Source organism: Triticum aestivum, chromosome 4A, assembly GCF_018294505.1.
Source record: "Triticum aestivum cultivar Chinese Spring chromosome 4A, IWGSC CS RefSeq v2.1, whole genome shotgun sequence".
NCBI classification, from domain to species: Eukaryota; Viridiplantae; Streptophyta; class Magnoliopsida; order Poales; family Poaceae; genus Triticum; species Triticum aestivum.
In genome coordinates this window covers 594,250,103-594,272,371 of record NC_057803.1, presented here as the reverse complement: position 1 = coordinate 594,272,371, position 22,269 = coordinate 594,250,103, and the positions used below count along the sequence as shown (strand labels likewise).

The 22,269-nt window shown below is 51.1% G+C and overlaps 1 protein-coding gene across 1 annotated transcript; it reads right to left on the bottom strand.

The window, feature by feature from the left end:
- Positions 1 to 18,812: 18,812 nt before the first annotated feature.
- LOC123087316 (E3 ubiquitin-protein ligase BOI) lies at positions 18,813 to 20,273 on the bottom strand. Its single transcript, XM_044509310.1, has 2 exons — positions 19,595 to 20,273; positions 18,813 to 19,494 (listed from the first exon to the last, which is right to left on the bottom strand). The coding sequence occupies exons 1-2, from the start codon at positions 19,967 to 19,969 to the stop codon at positions 18,943 to 18,945; spliced, it is 927 nt and encodes a 308-aa protein (XP_044365245.1). The 5' UTR covers positions 19,970 to 20,273; the 3' UTR covers positions 18,813 to 18,942.
- Between the last annotated feature and the right edge of the window lie 1,996 nt (positions 20,274 to 22,269).

The following is a 22,269-nucleotide window of genomic DNA, read 5'->3' as shown; positions in this document are numbered from 1 at the left end:
CAGGGCGCGCCAGGAGGCCCAGGCGCGCCCTGGTGGGTTGCCCACCTCGGGTGCCCCCCGGACTGCCTCTTTGCTCTATAAATAGCCCAATATTCCCAAAACCCTAGGGGAGTCGACGAAATATTGATCCAGCCGCCGTATAGTCCAGAACCACCAGATCCAATCTAGACACCATCTCGGATGGGGGTTCACCACCTCCATTGGCGCCTCTCCGACGATGCGCGAGTATTTCTTTGTAGACCTTCGGGTCCGTAGTTAGTAGCTAGATGGCCTCTTCTCTCTCTCTCTCTATCTCTCTCTCTATCTCTCTCTCTCTTGATTCTCAATACAATGGTCTCTTGGAGATCCATGTGATGTAACTCTTTTGCGGTGTGTTTGTTGGGATCGATGAACTTTGAGTTTATGATCAGATCTATCTTTTTATATCCATGAAAGTATTTGAGTTTCTTTGCTCTCTTTTATGCATGATTTCTTATAGCCTCGTATTTCTTCTCCGATATTTGGGTCTTGTTTGGCCAACTTGATATATTTATTTTGTTTGGCCAACTTGATCTATTTATCTTGCAATGGGAAGAGGTGCTTTGTAGTGGGTTCGATCTTATAGTGCTTGATCCCAGTGACAGAAGGGGAACCAACACGTATGTATCGTTGCTACTAAGGATAAAACGATGGGGTCTATCTCTACATAGATAGATCTTGTCTACATCATGTCATCATTCTTATTGCATTACTCCGTTTCTCCCTGAACTTAATACACTAGATGCATGCTAGATAGCGGTCGATGTGTGGAGTAATAGTAGTAGATGCAGGCCGGAGTCGGTGTACTAATCTTGGACGTGATGCCTATGTAATGATCATTGCCTGGATATCATCATGAGTATTTGAAGTTCTATCAATTGCCCAACAGTAATTTGTTCACCACCGTTTGCTATTTTTCTCAAGAGAAGCCACTAGTGAAACCTACGGCCCCCGAGTCTCTTTCTCATATATTTGCCTTTGCGATATACTTTTATTTGCCATTTATTTTCAGATGTATTAATCCAAAAATACAAAAATACTTTGCTGCACTTTACTTTATTTGTGATCTATTTATTCAATCTATTACAACTTTTTTCCGTCCGCACACCAATTTCTGACACCATTACCCGAAAGGGATTGACAACCCATTTAACACGTTGGGTTGCGAGTATTTGTTATTTGTGTGCAGGGGCTGTTTATGTTGTGTTGCTTGGTTCTCCTACTGGTTCAATAACCTTAGTTTCATATCTGAGGGAAATACCTACCACCGCTGTGCTGCATCATCCCTTCCTCTTTGGGGAAATACCGATGTAGCTTCAAGCGACATCAGTCAGGAAAGTTAACCATGTTTGATTAACGAGCTAGTCAAGTAGAGGCATACTAGGGACACTCTGTTTTGTCTATGTATTCACACATGTACTCAGTTTCCGGTTAATACAATTATAGCATCAATAGTAAACATTTATCTTGATATAAGGAAATATAAATAACAACTTAATTATTGCCTCTAGGGCATATTTCCTTCACCAGGGGTCTACGTCAGGGTGATCCGCTCTCTCCATATCTCTTTTTATTTTGTGTGGAAGGTTTCTTTGCATTGTTGAGGGATGCTCAGCATGATAACAGTCTAAAAGGAGTGTCGTTCGGGAGCACTGGCCCCCATATCACTCATCTCCTTTTTGCAGACGAGGACATTGTTTTCCTGGAGGGGAACCGTGGCAATTTTGAGGCATTAAGGAACATCTTAGGGGTTTACGAGGAGGCCTCGGGACAGAAAGTTAACTTGCAAAAATCATTGGTGTTCTTTGGGAAAGGATGTGGATATGCGAGTAAGGCTGAACTTCTTGGAGTCATTGGGATTAATTCTGAAGTGTTGAGTGAAAAGTATTTAGGACTGTCGACACTAGTTGGTAGATCCAAAGAGGGGACTTTTAAATATGTGAAAGAAAGTTTAGCTGGTAAGGTTACAAGATGGAAGGGACAAGGGATGTCCAAGGCGGCAAGAGAGGTTCTCGTCAAGTCAGGCCTCCAAGCTACGCCAACTCTCACTATGAGCTGCTTCCAACTCACCAAGAAATTGTGTTGGAACCTGACTTCAATCTCGTCTAACTTCTGGTGGGGAGAAGCAAATGGTGAGAGGAAGGTGCACTGGTTGGCATGGAAGAAGATGTGTAAGGTGAAGAGAGAAGGAAGAATGGGATTTCGAGATCCAAAGTCGTTCAATCAAGCCTTGTTAGCCAAACAAGCTTGGAGTATACTACAATACCCAACTTCCCTTTGTGCTCGAGTGCCCAAAGCACGGTACTTTCCAGAGGGATCGATTATGAATGCCACGTGTCCTAATGAAGATTCCTTCACCTTCCGGAGCATTATCCATGGCCGAGAGCTTCTGTGAGAAGGGGTCGTGTGGAGGACTGGAGACGGCTCATCCATCAAGATCCATCACGACAATTGGATTCCGCGCCAGGGCAGCCTCAGGCCGCTTGGGGAACAATATGTTCAGGCGTTACTCATGTGCGCCATCTTTTGAATGAACATGGTAATGTATAGGATATGGGCAAAGTGGAGATGATGTTCACCCCTGGAGACACTGAGGACATTAAGCAAATTGTGGTGGGCGGGCCAAACACGCGAGATTATACTACATGGAACTTCACCAAGAACGGACGGTTTTCTGTCAAGTCTGCATATCACCTCTCCATGAGTCTGAAGGGCGTCAAAATAGGACAGTCGGGTTCTTCGATGCCAACCAGGGAACACAAGGCGTGGCTCACACTCTGGGACACTAATGCACCGGGAAAGACTAAGATTCATGCATGGCGGCTGTTAAAAACGGGCTTGCTGTCGGTACGGAACTGCCTCGTCATCGGATCAAGCCGGGAGTGTTTTGTTGCACTTGCGGATGAGAAGAGACCTCGTACCATCGCTTCTGGGCATGCCCCCATTCTGAGCTATTTTGGAAGCAGTTGTGTGAGGACAAGGGGAACCAGTGGTGCGGCCGCCGGTGATGGACGACTTGCTGAATGTTCTGGTGGCCTGGCTCAAGGCCTGGTTTGCTGATGAGGGCGAGGTAGAACGTGAGATGATGATCCATGCATTGTATGGTGTATGGTGCGCGAGAAACGAAGCCAAGGATGGGAAGAGGATCCAAGACGCCCGAGAGATGGCAGAGAGGAGAGTACATGATCACATCCAGGAATGTCACCTAGTACATTCGAAGGAGCCGATGATCAAGGAACCAAGGCGACTGGAGAAGTGGAAGCCACCGGAGCCGGGGTGGGTCAAGGTCAATGCGGACGGAGCGACATCTAGGGCACAAGACAGGGGGGTGGCGGCGTGGTTCTTAGGGATCACCATGGTGCTTTCAGAGGAGGGACAACTGTCTTCTTCCCGGGTACCACTAATCCCCAGCTCTCAGAGAAACTCGCGACAAGAAGTGCCATGCAATTGGCGATCGGTATGGACATACATCGACTTCCCGTTGAGTTGGATAGTCAGGAGGTGTCGGGGTTCTGGAACACCTATGCGATCACAGGGAATCCCTACTACGGTTGACAGGGTGCAGGGCTGTGCGAAGAACGGGTTTAGAAGATCAACACATGGGAATTTTATCCAGGTTCGGGCCGCAAATGATGCGTAATACCCTAGTCCTGCTTTGGTGTATATTTGGTGTTCTTGTGTTCTTGAACTAGCTGCGGTGCATGCCTAGCCCAGAAAGTCCAAATCCTTCCTCAATACGCCTCGGGCCTCCTTTTATATGTCAAAGGGGCAACCACAGCGGCACACAGGAGGTGGAAAGTGTCTATAGTGTACAAGTCTATCCCTGCCATCGTGGGACAAAACGCATTTAATGCACCGCCGACGTGTCCTCTTGCTTTATCGGGGACGGCAAGGAAGCTCGTCTCGTCTGTCGCCGCCTCGCCTCGCTTCGACGCGCGTCCAAGCTGACGAGGCATGTAGCGCCACGCTGGCTGGCTGCTATGCTAGTGCGGTGGCAGGGTCTTCATGAAGATCTACATGCCACCACGCAGGTGCTTGCCTGGTTGGCCTAGAAGCTGCATGTTGCCACGTAGGTGCATGCCTAGTTGGCAGGCTGGCTGCTACTCGGAACGGCCATGGGGCAGTGAAACCTTGGTAAGTGCGGGCCTCGTCGTGGTCCCGCAAATGTCCCCGACAAGGGTCTTGCCGGGGTCTTGTGGGCGTCCCCGGCAAGGGTCTTGCCGGGGGGCCTTCGTCTTCTGGTTCTCGTCTAGACTTGCAGGCCTTTGGTTTCCACAAAGATCTGCATGCCACCATGCAGGCGCTCCCGAGCCTCGGTCTTGACATTGTCGACAACGTCATGACCCTCAGGCTCAAGGGGGACGGTCTTACTGGTGTTGGGTAAGTTGCCCCGGAGGGCGCTTGCCGAGGCCACGTAGGCCGCCTCGGCAAGGCTCTTTCCCGAGGAAGCCCATCTTGTTCCCTTCACTCTTCGCGCCTCTGGTCTCAGCGCTGCTCTGGTAGTCTTGTTCCTTGGCGGTGTGGCTACAACTGCCCGTGCACAAGTAGAGGGGTACAGAAGGCCCCTACTTTTGTACACCGACAGGAGCCCCCAGGCCTGGGCCACTCATAAGCGTGAAGCGTTGTTGGGCCAAGCCCATAACGGTGCGCGGGCACGCGTGGCAGAGTTTTTAACCGCAGTAACTCCTTGCCAGTTGCACTTCCCCATGATCCACATTGAGTGCGTGACGTGGGGGTCGTGCGCGGAGAGGTTGCTTCCCGCTTGCGTCACATCGTGGTAAATGGTAAAGAGGCGTCCTATGTCTTCCCCATAAAAAGGAAAAACCGTAGGGGCGCTGCTCATTTACCCTCTGCGCCTTCTCCAATATCGGAACCGCCGTTCCCCTCTTCTTCTCCAAAAGCAAGTCAAAGCCCTCGCCCCTGCTTGCTGCCGCCGCGCCCCCATTGCCTTTGACCCCTCATCCCCTCCCAGCCACCATGGCCCCCAAGACTGGCAAGGGTAAGGGAGCGGCCAAAGATGACGGAGGGAAAGAGGCCCAGGAGAGCGAGTTGGTGGAGCTTCGGACACAGTGTGCTTTCTTCACCTCGACGGTCGACGCTCTCATCCTCAGGGACATGTTCAGGCCCCTGTGGGGAAGGAAGACGTCGGGACACCCCACCACACGCATCATCCCCGCCGCCTTCGCCAAGGACGGCCCGAATCGGTACCCCTTCTTCGTTGATTACTTCTCCTGCAGGCTCTGCCCTCGTTTCTACAATTTCTTCAATGACATCATGCATACCTATGGCTTTCACCTTCTGGACTTCAAGCCGAATGTCGTGGCGTGCATGGCCTTCTTCGCCCATCTCTGCGAGGGCTTCGCCGGAGTGCTCCCCAGCACGGCGCTCTTCCGCCACTACTTCTATCCTCGCATCCAGCCAGGGGGTGCCATCTCTAGCTGCGTCACCTGGATCCCGAGGACCTAGGGCAGGGGAATGTACCCGGAGGGTGCCCAGAAGGAGCGGTGGGAAGAGTGGTGGGGCCGGTGGTGCTGGATTGAGGAGGCAGATCCGTAGGAGTTCTGCCGGGTTCGTCGGGTGCCGCTGGTCCGCATAAAAAACTGGGGCAATGTCGACGCCAACGACGAAAAGCTCACAGTGGCCACCACCAGGATCCATCGCCTCACTTCGGCCGGGCTCACCCTCGAGATGATTGGGGCTGAATTCATCCGCCGCCAGATTGCCCTACTGCACAACAAGGGGAGGCCGGCCTGGGACTTCAGGAATGCGGCCGATGTCATGAGGCTCCGCCCTGGCTTGAAGCATAATTTCACGGTGCTGCAGCATGCCCACCTTTGCCAGAGGCTGTTTCAGCTCAAGGTCGACGAGGCCGGTGGAGTTGAGAGGACCAGCAAGGCCGAGAAGGCCGATAAAGCCGGCAAGGCCGTGAAGGCCGGCAAGGCCGTGAAGGCCGGCAAGGCCATCAAGACCGGCATGTCTTTGTTTGGGTTTCCAGCGGGAGTGGTCCTGTTGAGCAACAACTCTTGCCAGACCGCCATCATCACTATGATGTGGACTTCAATGCACATGACCTCGATCCAAGCTAGGCTGAGCCAGAAGCGAAGTGGGTGCATCCTTCTTTGACAACCTGTCGGAGAGGTATGTCTGTGACGAGCTGCTGCTCATCCGCGACACCACCAAGGTGGAGCTGGTGTATGTTGCTGCCAGGGCGGAGGAGGCGGAACTCTCCAAGGAGGCCGGTAGCGTCGGCACCATGGAGGACGAGGCCGACACAGCCGCAAAAGAGAAGGAACTCACCGAGTGGGCGGGGTCTGCCAGGGAGGCCGGCGGTGCCGGCGCCGCCCCCCCTCCCCTTGTTGAAGATGCGGCCGAGGAGTCGGCCGAAGAGGAGACCGAGGCGGATGACCCCCCGGCCTCGGGAAGAAAACGTGTCCTGCAGTGGGCTAGCTCCGGTGTGCCGGTCTGGCCCGGTAGGACCACGCAGCGACAACAGGCCCAGGCGCAGCCCGGGCGCCAGACAAGGGCCACGGTAGTGAAGAAGAAGGCAGCGGCCGCCGCCTCTTCCTCGTCCAAGTGGTGCAGGACCCCATCCCCTTCTCCTTCCCCTTCAGACAGCGACCCAGAGGCCAATTTCGACCTCGGGTCCTTCAGCCCGAAGAGGAAGAAGAGACCAGAAGAGGAGGAGGAGTAAGCACCTCGCCCTTCATTATCTTTGACCTTCAGCTCGTGCTATGTTTCCTGACATGATCTCATCTTTGTTGGGACACGAAGACGCTGGCCCAGAGGGCCGCAAAGAGGGCCAACGCTTCGATGGGCGACAAGCCTTCGGCGAGCACTCTGCGCAGCCCCCGCTTCAGCCCCCAGCATAAGTTCATTACTCACTCCTCGTCGGCGGGTGCTGGGGCGGGGATTTGTTGGCGCTGACCTTGCCGGGTTTTGCAGGAGGAGAGTGGCAGCAGGAGGAGCCACTGAGGACCGCCCCCGACATGCCGCCCCATCGACCATGCCGTCTGGAGGGGCGTCCCCAGCAAGGGAGAACACCGCTGACCCCACATGTGTGGATGAGGAGGAGGAGACAGGCACGGGCGCTGGTGGTTCCGTCCCACCAACGGACGCGGGCGGGGAGGGAAACACTTCTCCGCAGCTCGGTACGGGTAAGTGGCCTGCCTCCCATCCCTGTCCTTTTTTCCTTTGTTCTGAACCATGACCTTGGCCTCGTTTCGTCCTTCCTTTTTGGTTTCCAAACCCTTCCTCGATGGACCATGAGGACATCGACACTGTCATTGGGGAGGTCGCCAAGGACGCCGAAGCCGAGGCCGCCAAGATCGCGGCTGAGGAGGCCGGCAAGGGGCCTACCGGGGAGACCGGTGGGACTGCTGCCGGGGAGGCCGGCAAGGCCGCTGCCGAGGAGGCCGGCAAGGGGCCTGCCGAGCAGGCCGACGAGGGGCCCGCCGAGGAGGAGGTAGCCAACAACCAACCTTCCTCCCCCGCAGCCCCTGCCCCGGGCAAGTACCTGAAGGTGGGCGACGACCTGTTCGTCCGCCTTCCAGGGACGGCGAGCACCAGAGCGCCAGCCGAAGGGGAGGTGTTCTATGATGAGGTGCTCGCCATTGCCGGTCTTCAGGTTGTCGGTGAACCGAACGCCGGCGACGATGATTCCCAGGAGGAGCAGCTTCTTTGGGCCATGAGCGCTAACTTTCAGAAGTTCCAAGCGCTCCACCATGCCTGCTGGGACAAGGTGAAGTTCAGGACGGCGGCGGTAGACAAGGCGGAGGTGGATTTTGGGGAGCGCGTCGCCCAGACGTAGGTCTGGTTCACCGAGGCCCGGGAAGAGCTGAGGACTGCCCAGGATGAGCTGGATGAGCACAAGCGGGAGCTCATCCTGAAGCAGGCCGACATCGAGAAGGTCCAAGAGGCAGCGAAGGAGAAGGCCGCCAAGGATGAAGCCGCCCGGCAGCAGCAGCAAGCTCTGCTGGACATCCAGGAGGAAGACCTCGATGCGCGTGAGCAGGCACTTGCCGCCATGCTTTGCGATAAGGACGAGGAGGTGGAGCAGAAGCACAAGGACACACTCAGTGCTCTGGATCTGGACCACGCGGACAAGGTGAAGGAGCTGGAGCTGGAGTGGGAGGAGCTGAAGAAGAAGATTTTGGGGCTGACGGAGGAGAGGGAGACGGCCAACCGCACTCTGGCGGATGCGCAGGTCGCGATCTCCGATAAGGCCAAGCTGCTCTCCGAGGCCAACGACTCCATCAACGACCTGAAGCTGAAGCTGGGCGACTTGGAGGGGAAGCTTTTGGAGGCCAGGGCTCGCGAGGAGACCCTGAACAAGGCCCTGAAGGACGAGAAGTGGCTGCGGAGTAATGACGCTGCCGAGCACAAGGATTACGCAAAGAGAGTAAACCTCTGGATCAGCCGCCTCGTCGACGTCGCCGGGAGGATCACTGCGAAGCTGGCTGGGCATGCCGGATGTCAGGTACTCCCAGGAGCCGAACGTGAGCCCCAATGCTAGGCTGACCCTGTTCTTTGAGGGCGTCCTTGACGCCCTGGAGCAGCTCCGCTCCAATCAAGCAGTTTATCTAGCGAATGAGTCCCGGAGGCTCTGCCGGGGCTCCCTAACCAAGGTGGCGTTCTGGAACCCCAGCGTTGACTTCGCCGACGCGCTGGAGAGCTTGCCGGAGGGTACGGACCTCACGACACTCGAAGAGCGAATAGAGCCCATCATCAGCTGCGTCGATGGAGTCAAGAGGGTGGAGGGCCAGCACTGGGACTAGGCACCCCGTTTCTCATTGCCACTGCGAGTTCATGACCAAGACAATTTTATCTTAAGTTAGAACCGCAGCAACTATTGATGTAACATAACCCTGCAGTACTTTGAAATGAAGCATGCTATCTTCCTGTTCGATCTTTTCTTGTATGTACACACCCTACGCCTAGTTGGATAGGTTTGCTGGTGTGCAAACCCATGCTAAGGCGCTTTGAAGGACGGATCCTTAGCAGCCAGCCGGGGGGCGGTTGCTGCCTGGCAAGCCACCCTGCCGTTCTCTGCGCAGCCGCTTGAACTGTTGAGCTGACTCGAAACAGAACGAGGGTGTTGCCAATAGCGGAAGGGTTCCATCGCGTACAGGTTTTCCATACAAGGGGCAAGATTTTTCGAGGAGAATAACCTTATATTAAAAAGGAATTGCTCAAGGTTTTGCATGACTTAGCTTTTCCGTTGGCGCGCGGATGGCTGTTGCGGCTGCGGACAACATCGCCTCGCCTGGCTGACGGCTCCAGAGCGTGGCTGATCGACGTAGCCTTCTTCTCTCGAGCCATCGCGATGAAGGAGTCGATGAGTTGACTTCAAAACCGGATTCCACAGTTTGCGCCCCCTACCTGGCGCGTCAAAGATGTCGGGGTTCTGGAACGACACCCATGGGATCACAGGGAATCCCTACTACGGTTGACAGGGCGCGGGGCTATGCGAAGAGTGGGTTTAGAAGATCAACGCGGGGGAATTTTATCCAGGTTCGGGCCACAAACGATGCGTAATACCCTAGTCCTGCTTTGGTGTATATTTGGTGTTCTTGTGTTCCTGAACTAGCTGCGGTGCATGCCTAGCCCAGAAAGTCTGAATCCTTCCTCAGCATGCCTCGGGCCTCCTTTTATATGTCAAAGGGGCTGCCACAACGGCACACGGGAGGTGGAAAGTGTCTACAATGTACAAGTCTATCCCTGACATCATGGGATAAAACGCATTTAATGTGCTGCCGACGTGTCCTCTTGCTTTATCAGGGGCGACAAGGAAGCTCGTCTCGTCTGTCGCCGCCTCGCCTCGCTTCGACGCACGTCCAAGATGACGAGGCATGTAGTGCCACGCGAGCTGGCTGGCTGCTGCGCTGGTGTGGTGGTAGGGTCTTCACAAAGATCTACATGCCACCACGCAGGTGCTTGCCTGGTTGGCCTAGAAGCTGCATGCTGCCATGTAGGTGCGTGCCTAGTTGGCAGGTTGGCTGCTGCGTTGGAACGGCCATGGGACAGTGAAACCTTGGTAAGTGCGGGCCTGGTCGTGGCCCCGCAGATTCCCCGGCAAGGGTCTTGCCGGGGTCTGGTGGGCGTCCCTGGCAAGGGTCTAGCCCGGGGGCCTCCGTTTCTGGTTCTCATCTAGGCTTGTAGGCCTCTAGTTTCCACAAAGATCTGCATGCCACTATGCAGGCGCTCTCGGGCCTCGGTCTTGACCTTGTCGACAGCGTCATGACCCTTAGGCTCAAGGGTGGCGGACTGGCGGTATTGCTGGTGTTGGGTAAGTTGCCCCTGAAGGCTCTTGCCGAGGCCACGTAGGCCGCCCCGGCAAGGCTCTTGCCGGGGGAACCCATCTTGTTACCTTCACTCTTCGCGCCTCTGGTCTCAGCACTGCTCTGGTAGTCTTGTTCCTTGCTCCTTCTACCCCGCCAAGCGTGGCCGCGGGTGTGGCTACAACTGCCCGTGCACAGGTAGAGGGGTACATAAGGCTCCTACTTTTGTACATCGACATGAGTGGTGGCAATGCTTAAGGAGGAAACCCAAAATCTCTCGATGTTTGGCCCGGTCGTGGAGGAGATCAAGGAGTTCTTGAGGACTCGACAGGAGTACAAGGTTACATGGGTTCAGCGCTCGGTAAATGGTGCGGCGCATGGTCTAGCTAGAGAGGGGGTTAGCAATGAAAGTACGGTCTTTTTTCAAAATTTTCCTCCAGACTGTATTCTTCATATTGTAGCGGACAAGGTCCCAAACCTTATTTAAGTAAAATAAAGTTGCAAGTACCCCTAAAAATGCAGCAATCAATATAGAGCAGTCAGATTAAATCATAACTGGTGAATCTGACCTTTGAAAACCGAGATGTAGGCCCTCCAGTACGACACTTATCTCAACTTCTAATGCATCTTTGCAATGAAACAAGTGCCTATACACAGAGAAGATAACCGTTCCTTCTGAATCTCTCAGGACCATGCATGTCCCTGCTAATCCTGTATCTTGCACAAATGAACCATCGGTGGAGAGAGCAACCCACCCAACCGGTGGTTTGGGCCATGGTAGAATTTCCTTGCTGATGGTAGTTGTTCTGACAGGAAACTCCACCACTGGCATTTTTCCTTTAACAATATCTTCAACCGAGTACTTTTGCGCCTAGTTATAAGAGGATCGATAGCTGCACAAAATCGTTTTAGATTCTTCCGCAGAAGGAGCTAATGTATCATGTAACACGTCATTTCTTAGACTCCAGATACGCCACAATAACATGATGATCATAGATCTAACTTCTTCTGTCTCCAAAACAAGATATTGAATAGCCACTCATCACCAGAGTGGATGAGTTTGTCTCTGTTTGGAAGCAACCAGACCTGTCTCATCATATCCCACCACTGAACTGAACTTGGGCAAACGATTAATGCATGGAAAGAGTCATTGTTCTGCTCTCCGCATAGACAACAGTCACCTGAGACAGTGACGTGCCGCCGCAACATGCATGCATTCGTTGGTAAGGCACTAACAATCACACGCCATGCGAAGGAGCGCATCTTGGGGGGAACCTTGGCCTGCCACACAAAATTCCAGAGCTAGCGATCGCCATTGGGCCGCGCGCTGCATGCACCAGGAGCATACTGCAGTACATGATCCTGCATGGCCAGATGATAGGTTGTCTTCACTGAAAACTGCCCAGTTGCCGAGAAACCAAGCTAGGAAGTCACTCTGCTGACTTGGTGATGTTCATATACTTCTGATTATCTGTACCTCTGCTGGCACAAAGAATCTGTTAAGCAACTCGACATTCCAAACACCGTTATTTAGGAAATCCGGGACTTTGTTCAGTCTGCATCTCCCTTTTGACGAAATTGGTCTTAGAGAAGGACCTCTTGGGATCCATGGATCCCTCCATGTTCTGATCTTTCTCCTGTTTCCCACATGCCATATCATTCCACGTTTAACTAGTTCTAGACCATGCTCAATACCATGCCATATAGCAGATGTGTTTCTTGTAAATACAGTATCCACCAAGTTACCTGTAGGGTAATATTTAGCACTGAGCAACCTTGCAACCAAAATTTCTAGATGTGAGATCAATCTCCAAGCTTGCTTGGCGAGAAGAGCTTGGTTAAAAGCATGCATGTCCCTGAATCCCATGCCACCGATCGACTTTGGTAGGACCAATTTATCCTATGCTAGCCATGCCATTTTTTCTTGCCTTCCTCCACTCCCCACCAGTATTGTCTAATTAGCTTAGATAGGTCATCGCACACTGACAAAGGTAATTTGAAAACATCTATAACATAAGTAGGAATAGTCTGCGCTACTGCCTTTATCAATATTTCCTTGCTGGCCATGGACATATACCTCTTGCTCCAGTCCACTAACCTCTTTGCTAATTTTGCTAGTAGAGGTTGTAACAAACCTTTATGTATCCTTCCCTCTGGGACCGGTAGTCCTAGATATTTTGGCTCAAATACTTCCTGAGTAATTTCCAAAATGTGTTTGATTTCCTCGAACACAAACCTTTGACAATTGTCAGCAAACAAGATGGAGCACTTGGTCGCGTTGATGAGTTGTCTCGTCACCGCTGCATACATGTTCAACACCTCTTTGACAATTACCGCTTGGTCGGGTCTTGCCCGAAAAAATAGGAGAGTATCATCTACGAATAGAAGGTGAGAGATAGCCGGAGACCTTCTGCATATTTTCATAGCTTCCAACCCATCCTCTCTTATAGCATTATGAAATAGAGCAGATAAAGCATCAACCACAAATAAAAAGAGAAAAGGGGATAAAGGATCACCCTGCCGAAGGCCTCGCGAGGGCGAAAATTGATCCAATAGCTTCCCATTAAACTTGATGAAGTACTTGACTGATTTGACACACACCATTACACGGTTCACCCAATTCACCGAGAATCCCCACTTAAGAAGGCTATTTTCCAAGAAATCCCAGTCCGCCTGGTCATATGCCTTTGAGAGATCCAACTTGTAAGCCCAATAAGATTGCTCCAACGACGAGGTTTGAATATGATGGATACACTCAAAGGCTATAAGAGTATTATTGGTAATAAGCCTTCCCGGTATGAACGCACTCTGATTTTCCGATATGAGCTCCGCCAACAAGGGGCGAAGACGGTTGACCATACATTTGGACACCACTTTATAAATGACATTACATAGACTGATTGGTCTGAAATCCTTCAAGTCCGTCGGTGACGCAACCTTAGGGATTAAAACAATTGTAGTCTCATTAACTCCCGGTGGCATGGATCCTGTGGCAAACAAATCCAGTACCGCCATGGTGATCTCCTCCTTCAAAACTTGCCATTTTCGCTGAAAAAACCTAGCCGGGAAGCCATCCAGACCAGGTGCTTTGATTGGTTCAATCTGAAATAACGCATCAGCCACTTCCTTTTCCGTGTAAACTACATCAAGAGCATCATTCATTTGTTGCGTTACCTTGGACTGTATACACCCTAACAAGGACTCCGAGCTCAATGTTGGGAAGGATGTCATTTTACAAAACGATTTTTATGGCAGTTTTAGTTACAGTGGGGTGACAACTTCTTCATACTATCATGATAATTTCTCGTAGATAAGACATTTTTAAAAAAATAATATGTCATCGTTTGATCCCGATAAAACAGCTACGAGGGCGTTCATTGGGAGCTTCTTCCCAGAGAAGGTTCGCCAGCTAACTTTACCGAAACATTGATCTTGTGTGTATAGATCGGTTGGTAGGGAGGCACTCCTCTTTATTGGTTATAACAGATTAAAGACATCTTCATTTAAAAAGGAATTTTAAAAAAATGCCATCGTTTGATCTTGATCAAATGGCTGCAATGGTGTTCACCGGGAGTTTCTTCCCAAGGAACGTTCGTTAGTTAGCATAACCAAAACATTAACATTGTGTATATAGATCGTTTGGCAAGGAGGCACTCCTCTTTATTGGTTGTGACAGATTGAAGCCATCTTTATTTGAAAAGGAATTAAAAAAATGTTCATCGTTTGATCTTGATCAAACGGCTGCAGTGGCGTTCACTTGGAGTTTCTTCCTAGCAAATGATCGCTAGTTAGCATTACAAAACATTAACATTGTGTATAGATCAATTGGCAGGGAGGCACTTCTCTTTATTGGTTGTGACATGTTAAAGCCATCTTTATTTCAAAAGGAATTCTGTTTGGGGGGGAGGGATTTCATTTCGAAGAGGTCTCTTATCCTTGCAGGATTTTACACAATAGCAACATTTGACTCAAAGGAATAAGGTAAGCTAGTCCAACTATTTGGGTTGTTCTGAAACTGGTATGAAATCAATTGAATTCCACATGAATCAAAGCACCAACATCCAACCTCTTTTGTAACATGGAAGAAATCAAGCAAATTCATGTTCTTTTCTTCTAATATTTTACTTTTCTATGTATATTATAAAAATATGAGCAAAAATTAAAGATCAGCTCGGAAAAGAAATTGGATGTTTCATTCCACGAGTATCCTGCAAAAAATGTTTCCTTTACCACCAGCGCCTTCAAGCCAACAAGGGTTTCCTTGCCTCCCGCCGATGGTGGCACAGATGTACCTCATCTTCTGTGGCCTTAGGTCCATGGAGGCACGGTGGATCTCGACCTTTGCCGACGGGAGGACCTCTGCTTCGTTTTTAGGTGTTTTTAAGAGTTTGTATAAGGTATGTGTCCTGCTTAGAAATTCAAGGCGGCGGCTCCCATAATGGAATAATGTTATCCTCGCCTAATGTCTGTCGCGGCGGTGCATCTAACGTCATCGGAGGGCGTGTGGAGGCGTGTCTCCGGTGGATCTCGTAGGATTCGGTTGATGTTTATCTTCGGTGGATCTCGTTAGATCCACTCTTCTTTCATCCGCGTATGTGTGTCTGTTGGGGATCGTAGCAGAAATTTAAAATTTTCTACGCATCACCAAGATCAATCTATGGAGTAATCTAGCAATGAGGGGAAGGAGAGTGCATCTACATACCCTTGTAGATCGCTAAGCGGAAGCGTTGCAAGAACGCGGATGAAGGAGTCGTACTCGAAGCGATTCAGATCGCGGTTGATTCCGATCTAAGCGCCGAACCACGGTGCCTCCGCGTTCAACACACGTGCAGCCCGGTGACATCTCCTACGCCTTGATCCAGCAAGGGGAGAAGGAGAGGTTCGAGAAGACTCTGTCCAGCAGCAGCACGACGGCGTGGTGGTGGTGGAGGAGCGTGAAACTCCAGCAGGGCTTCGCCAAGCACTACGAGAGACGAGGAGGGAGAGGGGTAGGGCTGCGCCAACAGGGGAAGAACTTCGTGTGTTGGGCTGCCCCTTTGCCTCCACTATATATAGGGGGAGAGGGAGGGCTGCTCCCCCACCTAGGGTTCCCACCCCAAGGGGTGCGGCAGCCCTAGATCCCATCTAGGGTGGCGGCCACAAGGGGGAGAGGGGGAGGCGCACCTGGGGTGGGCCTTAGGGCCCATCTGCCCTAGGGTTTGCCCCCCTCCCCTCTTGGAGGCGCCTTGGGCCTTGGTGGGAGGCGCCCCAGCCCACCTAGGGGCTGGTCCCTTCCCACTATTGGCCCATGTATGCCTCCGGGGCTGGTGGCCCCACCTGGTGGACCCCCGGACCCCTTCGATGGTCCCGGTACACTACCGGTGATGCCCGGAACACTTCCGGTGGCCAAAACCATACTTCCTATATATCAATCTTTACCTCCAGATCATTCCGGAACTCCTCGTGACGTCCGGGATCTCATCCGGGACTCCGAACAACATTCGGTAACCGCGTACATACTTTCCCTATAACCCTAGCGTCATCGAACCTTAAGTGTGTAGACCCTACGGGTTCGGGAGTCATGCAGACATGGCCGAGACAACTCTCCGGTCAATAACCAACAGCGGGATCTGGATACCCATGTTGGCTCCTACATGTTCCACGATGATCTCGTCGGATGAACCACAATGTCAAGGATTCAATCAATCCCGTATACAATTCCCTTTGTCTAGCGGTACGATACTTGCCCGAGATTCGATCGTCGGTATCCCGATACCTTGTTCAATCTCGTTACCGGCAAGTCTCTTTACTCGTTCCATAACACATCATCCCGTGATCAACTCCTTGGTCACATTGTGCACATTATGATGATGTCCTACCGAGTGGGCCCACAGATACCTCTCCATTTACACGGAGTGACAAATCCCAGTCTCGATTCGTGCCAACCCAACAGACACTTTCGGAGATACCTTGTAGTGAACCTTTATAGCCACCCAGTTACGTTGTGACGTTTGGTACACCCAAAGCATTCCTACGGTATCCGGGAGTTGCACAATCTCATGGTCTAAGGAAATGATACTTGACATTAGAAAAGCTTTAGCATACGAACTACACGATCTTTGTGCTAGGCTTAGGATAGGGTCTTGTCCATCACATCATTCTCCTAATGATGTGATCCCGTTATCAATGACATCCAATGTCCATGGTCAGGAAACCGTAACCATCTATTGATCAACGAGCTAGTCAACTAGAGGCTTACTAGTGACATGGTGTTATCTATGTATCCACACATGTATCTGAGTTTCCTATCAATACAATTCTAGCATGGATAATAAACGATTATCATGAACAATGAAATATAATAATAATAACTAATTTATTATTGCCTCTAGGGCATATTTCCAACAGTGTCTACAGGTTGGATCCTTGTAAACTAAACATCTCTTCATCGATGACGTTTTTTTTACTGTTTCATGCCATATTTATGTTATTTTGGCATAATTTTTTATTATTTTTTGGACTAACCTATTAACTCACTGCCCAGTGGAACTTGTTGTTTTCTGCATGTCTATATTTATAGACTTCTAGGAAAATAAATTTTGTGGACCTCCAAAAGTCCCGAGAAAATTCCAGAAATTATTTTGCATGGGTAAGCTTCCGAGAGTCACCGGCCTAGGCTAGGGGGTGGCCCACAACCCTCATGTGCCCCACCACACAGCCGTGGCAACAGTGTCCTGGACTGGGGGGTGGTAACCATGTCGGCCTGTCAGTCATGGGCCGGGCCGAGGACCCCCACGCAATCGAAGAATGGGTACGGTCATGTTTGCCATGACCCACTGTGTACTCAAGATGGGATCCTTCAAAGAATTGGCACACACTTTAAGACATATCCAAATCATCGGAAAGGGCCACCTTCTTCACCCCATCATAAATGCAATTAATTGCCTTCCATATAGTCTTGTGCATGAATTTAGGTAACCAATATTTTCCAGCCAAGTAAATTTTCTATAAATTCAAATCTTTGGATCTAAGTCGTGTTCCTATCTTCGCCCCACTTCCCTTGTTAGATCTCTAAACCCTAAACTAGCCATCCACCTATTTCTCAAACGCGTCACCAAGTGGCACTCGCTATCTATCCTTCTTGCCCTAAACTTTCTTCCACAAATAAAATCAAATATTTTTTGGATGTCTTCGGAACCCATTCCGAGGCCCCTGAATATTTTCCATATACATATTCGGACTTTCCAAAATCATGTTATACCTTTTTGACAATTGAGCAATATTTTTAGAAATTCAAATCCATCTTTGGGTTGTTGGTTCTGAATTGGGTTCCTATCTTCATCCAGCTTTCCTTGTTAGATATCTAAACCCTAACACTAGCCATCCATGCATTTCTCAAACGTGTTGTCGGGTGTAGCCATCCACCTATTTCTCAAACGCACCGCCAAGTGGCACTAGCCCTCTATCCTTATTGCCCCCATTTCTGGACCGTGCATCATAGTCGTAGATGTCATTTCCTTGTCTCCACACATCTAATTATGCTATCTCCACCATCTCCCACCGCTCACCTAATTCGCTGCAAACCCCCTTGAACGCAACCCATATATGTTATTCACATTCTAATATATGAAGTTAATTTCATTTTACTGGTGATAGCCTATAGCTTAAGCCTAGATCTAAATCGTGTTCCTAGCTTCACTCCGCTTCCCTTGTTACATCTCTAAACCCTAAACTAGCCATCCACCTATTTCTCAAATGCGTCGCCAAGTGGCACTCACCATCTATCTTTCTTGCCCTAATTTTTGGCTCCTCCACCATAGTTGTAAATGTCATTTCCTTGTCTCTCATGCCTCCAAGAGTCTGCTTAAGCTATCTCCACCATATCCAACTGCTCACCTAAGTCGTCGCAAACCCCTTGGATGCAACACATATATGTTATTCAGATTCTAATCTACTGGAGACAGTTTAGCTTAAACCTGAGCCTGGTTCATATTTGTAGACCTTTAAACCTTAAACCTACCCAGCCTATCGCCACATGCGCCGCTAGGAAACGAACCCCCCCCCCCCCCTTCATGAATGCAATTAAATGGCCTTCCGTATAGTCGTTTGCGTGAATTTACACAACAAACCTTTTGCCAGCCAAGCAAATTTCCTATAAATTCAAATCTCCTTGGACCGTTGGATTTGAATCGGGCTCTATCTTCACCCTTGCTTCCCAGTTGTCTAGATCTTTAAACCCTAACACTAGCCAATCCACCAATTTCTCAAACGCGCCGCCGAGCGTAGCCATCCACCCATTTCTCAAACGTGTTGCCAAGCGGCGCTCGCCCTCGTTTCTCGCTCCTCCACCATAGTCGCAGCCTCGTAGATGTCATCTCCTTGTCGCTAATGTCTCCACGTGTCTGATTACGCCATCTCCCACCGCTCACCTAAGTCGCCGCAAACCCCCCTTGGTCGCAGCGCATATATCTTGTTCAAATTCTAATCTATGCGTTTAATTTCAAGCATTGATATGCAATACTAGGGACTGTGTTTTTCTTCTTGTTGAACAACTGATCCAACAGTTTGAGCAAAAAGCTAACTGAACAAAAGAAGGGGAACAGAAAAAAAGGATGAAGAAAATAAAGCTAAGAAAAGTCGACCCTACTCTAAAACTATTCCTCCCGCATCACGAAAAGTTGACGCAGACGCTGCCGTTCTTGGCGCATCCGCACGACGGGCACGCCTGCGCCGAGGCCGCGCACGGCGCGCACACGGAGAGGTGCCGGCACGGCAGCAGCAGCACCGCGGCCGCGCCGTCGCCGCACCCCTTGCACCTTCCGACTCCTCCTGTCGGGGCCGGCGTGCCCACCTCGGCCTCCTCCACGCAGACGGGCACCTGGTTCTCCCCCCAGCAGCACGACTCGGCGTCGTCCTGACCGTCGCCGTCGCCGCCGCCGCCGCCGCCGCCGCGGACCGCCTGCGCGTCGAGCACCCGCTGCAGGTCGGCGCGGAGCACGTTGGCGGCGGTGTCGTGGGACTGCGCGACGTCGCGCCACATCTGAGCCTCCATGTAGAGGCTCCTGAGGCGCTCCTCCAGCGCCCAGTTCATGCCCCGGACCCGCTCGACCTCGTCGTCCTTGGCCTTGAGCCGCTTCGCCGCCCTGGCCTCCACGGTGGAGACGATGAGCCGCAGGTGGCTCCGCCTCTGCTCCGCCAGAGCAGCCCACATCTTTCTCGCCTGCATCATGCATCCACCACGGTTAACAACAAATCAAAACAAAGGCAAGAGAAAAGCCCGATCAAACGCGGCGATTAGTTTGGTGACGGCCGGGACTTACATGTCTGTGCAGGATGTGGTCGACGGCGACGGCCTGCTGTTGCGCGTGGGCCGCAAGAACTTCGCCGAGCACCGACGAGGACCCCTCGTCGACGCGCCTCCGCTTGTTGCCGGAGGTCATTTCCTGGGCGCCGTCGCCCTTCCTCGCCAGATCAACCGCGGCCAGCGCCAACAGCTCCGAGTACTGGTCCGCGGCCGACATCGTCGGCGGCGGCGTGAAGAGGTCCGCGTACGGCTGGCCCGTCACCGCGGCGCCGTAGCAAGGCCCGCTCGCAGGCATGGCAGCCGCGGAGGCGCCCGGCCGGTTGGCGAGCTGGTGGTGGCCGCCGCCGGTGGCGAGCAGCATGTGGCGCAGGCGCTGCAGGTCCACGGCCATGGCGGTCGACGGGGCGCGCGCGCGGTCTGCTCCTGGCACTGGCAGGCCGCGTACGTGGGCGCGCGCCTATAAATACACACAGGCAGCCAAGGCGACGCCGATGGGTTAGTGAGATGTGGGAGGAGCAGTGGGAGGAGCAGTGGGAGGTGAGGTCATGGACGGATCGGCGATGGATGGACGGGCAGCGCGGGGTGGCGAGGAAAGAAACAAGGAGGTCCGTCCCGTCCTGGGATGGCAGGCAGCCGAGTATTTATGGTGCGTGACCGGGCGGGGTGGGTTTTGGTTGGCGTCCACGTTTGATGGCCGGAGTGAGATGAGAGGAGAGAGGAGAAAGCAACTGACGATGAGATCTCGACCCCCGATTATCCTTCTCGTTTTCAGGGGCGATTTCCTTTCATTCATGCCTTCCGTTTCAATCAACCTCTCCCCCTTTAATAATTTATTTACTCTAATTTGGAGTGCTCCCCTCCTAGCTATCACTAGAAACCAAGAATATACATATTCTTCGCGTGTTACCATATAGTACACAAGAGTCTGCAACCAACACATGCATATATTCGAAAATATATGTATATATATGGGGTCGAGTCCATGGCATGATTTTGCCAAAGGAGACCAGATCATCGTCGTCGTCGTTTAAGTTAGCATGTTCTGGCGCCAAATCAGCAGGCATCGTTGAGGCTGCTTTGATCGATCTGCCGCACGAATCTTGGGGTGTAAGGAAACCCACAACCGAACAAAACAAATTACCACGCGCTTCCCTCCCTCCGGTCTCCCTCTGGACTTGGTAAAGCGCCGTGGTTAGCGGAGGGCAATTCGGAGAAGAAGAAGAAGAAGGAAACTGCATGCATGCGTTTGGCGCGTACGTCCAAGCACTGCGTCTGCATGGAACGCATGCACGTACTTTAATGTGCTGAGATAAATATTACGTAGGCGTTTTTTTGGCTGGCTAGCTGTAGACAGTTTTCGAGGGAAAAAAACATCTCATGCTATAAATAATAAATACAGGAAAATAATAAGGGAGTACTGTAAGTTACAGCGTAGATATTTACTGCCAAAAACTACGTAGACGAAAATAATAAGGGAAAATAATAAATATCATGTACGTTTAATGTGGACGAAAACTACGTAGGCACGACAGCCTTTTGATTTAATTTGATTTCCAAAAAAGATCTCTACTGCCAAATTTTCTAGGGTAGGTATTATCGTCTTCGTCGGCCGTCTTCAATTGCGGGATATATACATGATACTCCCGTAACCTCGGCGCCAAAATAGAACTAACAGCCCTTCAAAACATGGCTTGTACAGCTGTACAAATACGATGCATATCTGCATGCCAACTCATCACGCGTACACTGTACAAACACACAAGATGTATCTTTGGCGAAAACATAGAGAAAAAAATACAAACGGCCAAATCATTAACGTATGTATGTACGTATGTCTATCTTTGGAGAATAATAACGAGTGACCAAGCAATATCCTGAGAGCACTGGAATTAATCAATGGATTGCAGTTTCCGCTTTCCATGCATTAATCTCTTCTTTGGTTTAAAGGAATTTCATAGGAATTCTAGAGGATAGGATTTTTATAGAATTTTTTTTTTTAGAGCCCTTTGATTCATAGGAATGGATTCATATTCCTACATAGAATTGGTTCCTATCCTTCACATTTCATAGGAAAATAAAAAAGAGTCTACACTCAATGGAAAAATTCCTTCGGTGTCAACCAAATGACATCTTGTTTCCTATTCCTACTTATAGAATTTGAGATACATGTCATCTCATTTCCTACAAGATTCCTATTTCTATGATAATCCTATTCTATCCTATGAAGTATGAACCAAAAGAGGCCTATTCTTGCCATGCATGGACCTTTTTTCAGTGAGATCTCCCCTGGACCTTTGTGTGCAAGGAAACAAGGCGTGCGATCGAGCACGCGGGTAATTTCACGGAGACGTTTCGGCTTCTTCTTCTTCTTCTAGGCTAGAAAAGAGAAAAGAAGAACAAGAAACTGACGCTCGCAGCGAGAGCAGGGAAAGAGAAGAAACGGAACAGCTTTCAAGGAAACGCATGCATGCGGACGGGAGAGATGGTCGGACGGACGGGCGTGTCGCGCGAATAGCTCCACGTGCAGCGCGGTGGCACTCGGTTCCGGCGCCACCGATCCATCTGGACAGACGCGCGGCCGGCGACGTGGCACTTGCCATGTCACGCGCTTGGGGCCGGTACTGTTAGACTTCTTCAAACGCTCGGGCGAACAGCTCACTAACTTGGTAAAAAACCTGACACAGACGGGCA

What these genes read in the sequence shown, in the direction of transcription:
- LOC123087316 (XM_044509310.1), bottom strand. Translation starts at nt 19,969, where the DNA reads ATGGCCGTGGACCTGCAGCGCCTGCGCCACATGCTGCTCGCCACCGGC. An exon ending in ACCACATCCTGCACAGACAT is followed by an intron (nt 19,495 to 19,594) that starts GTAAGTCCCGGC and finishes TGCATGATGCAG; the next exon opens with GCGAGAAAGATGTGGGCTGC.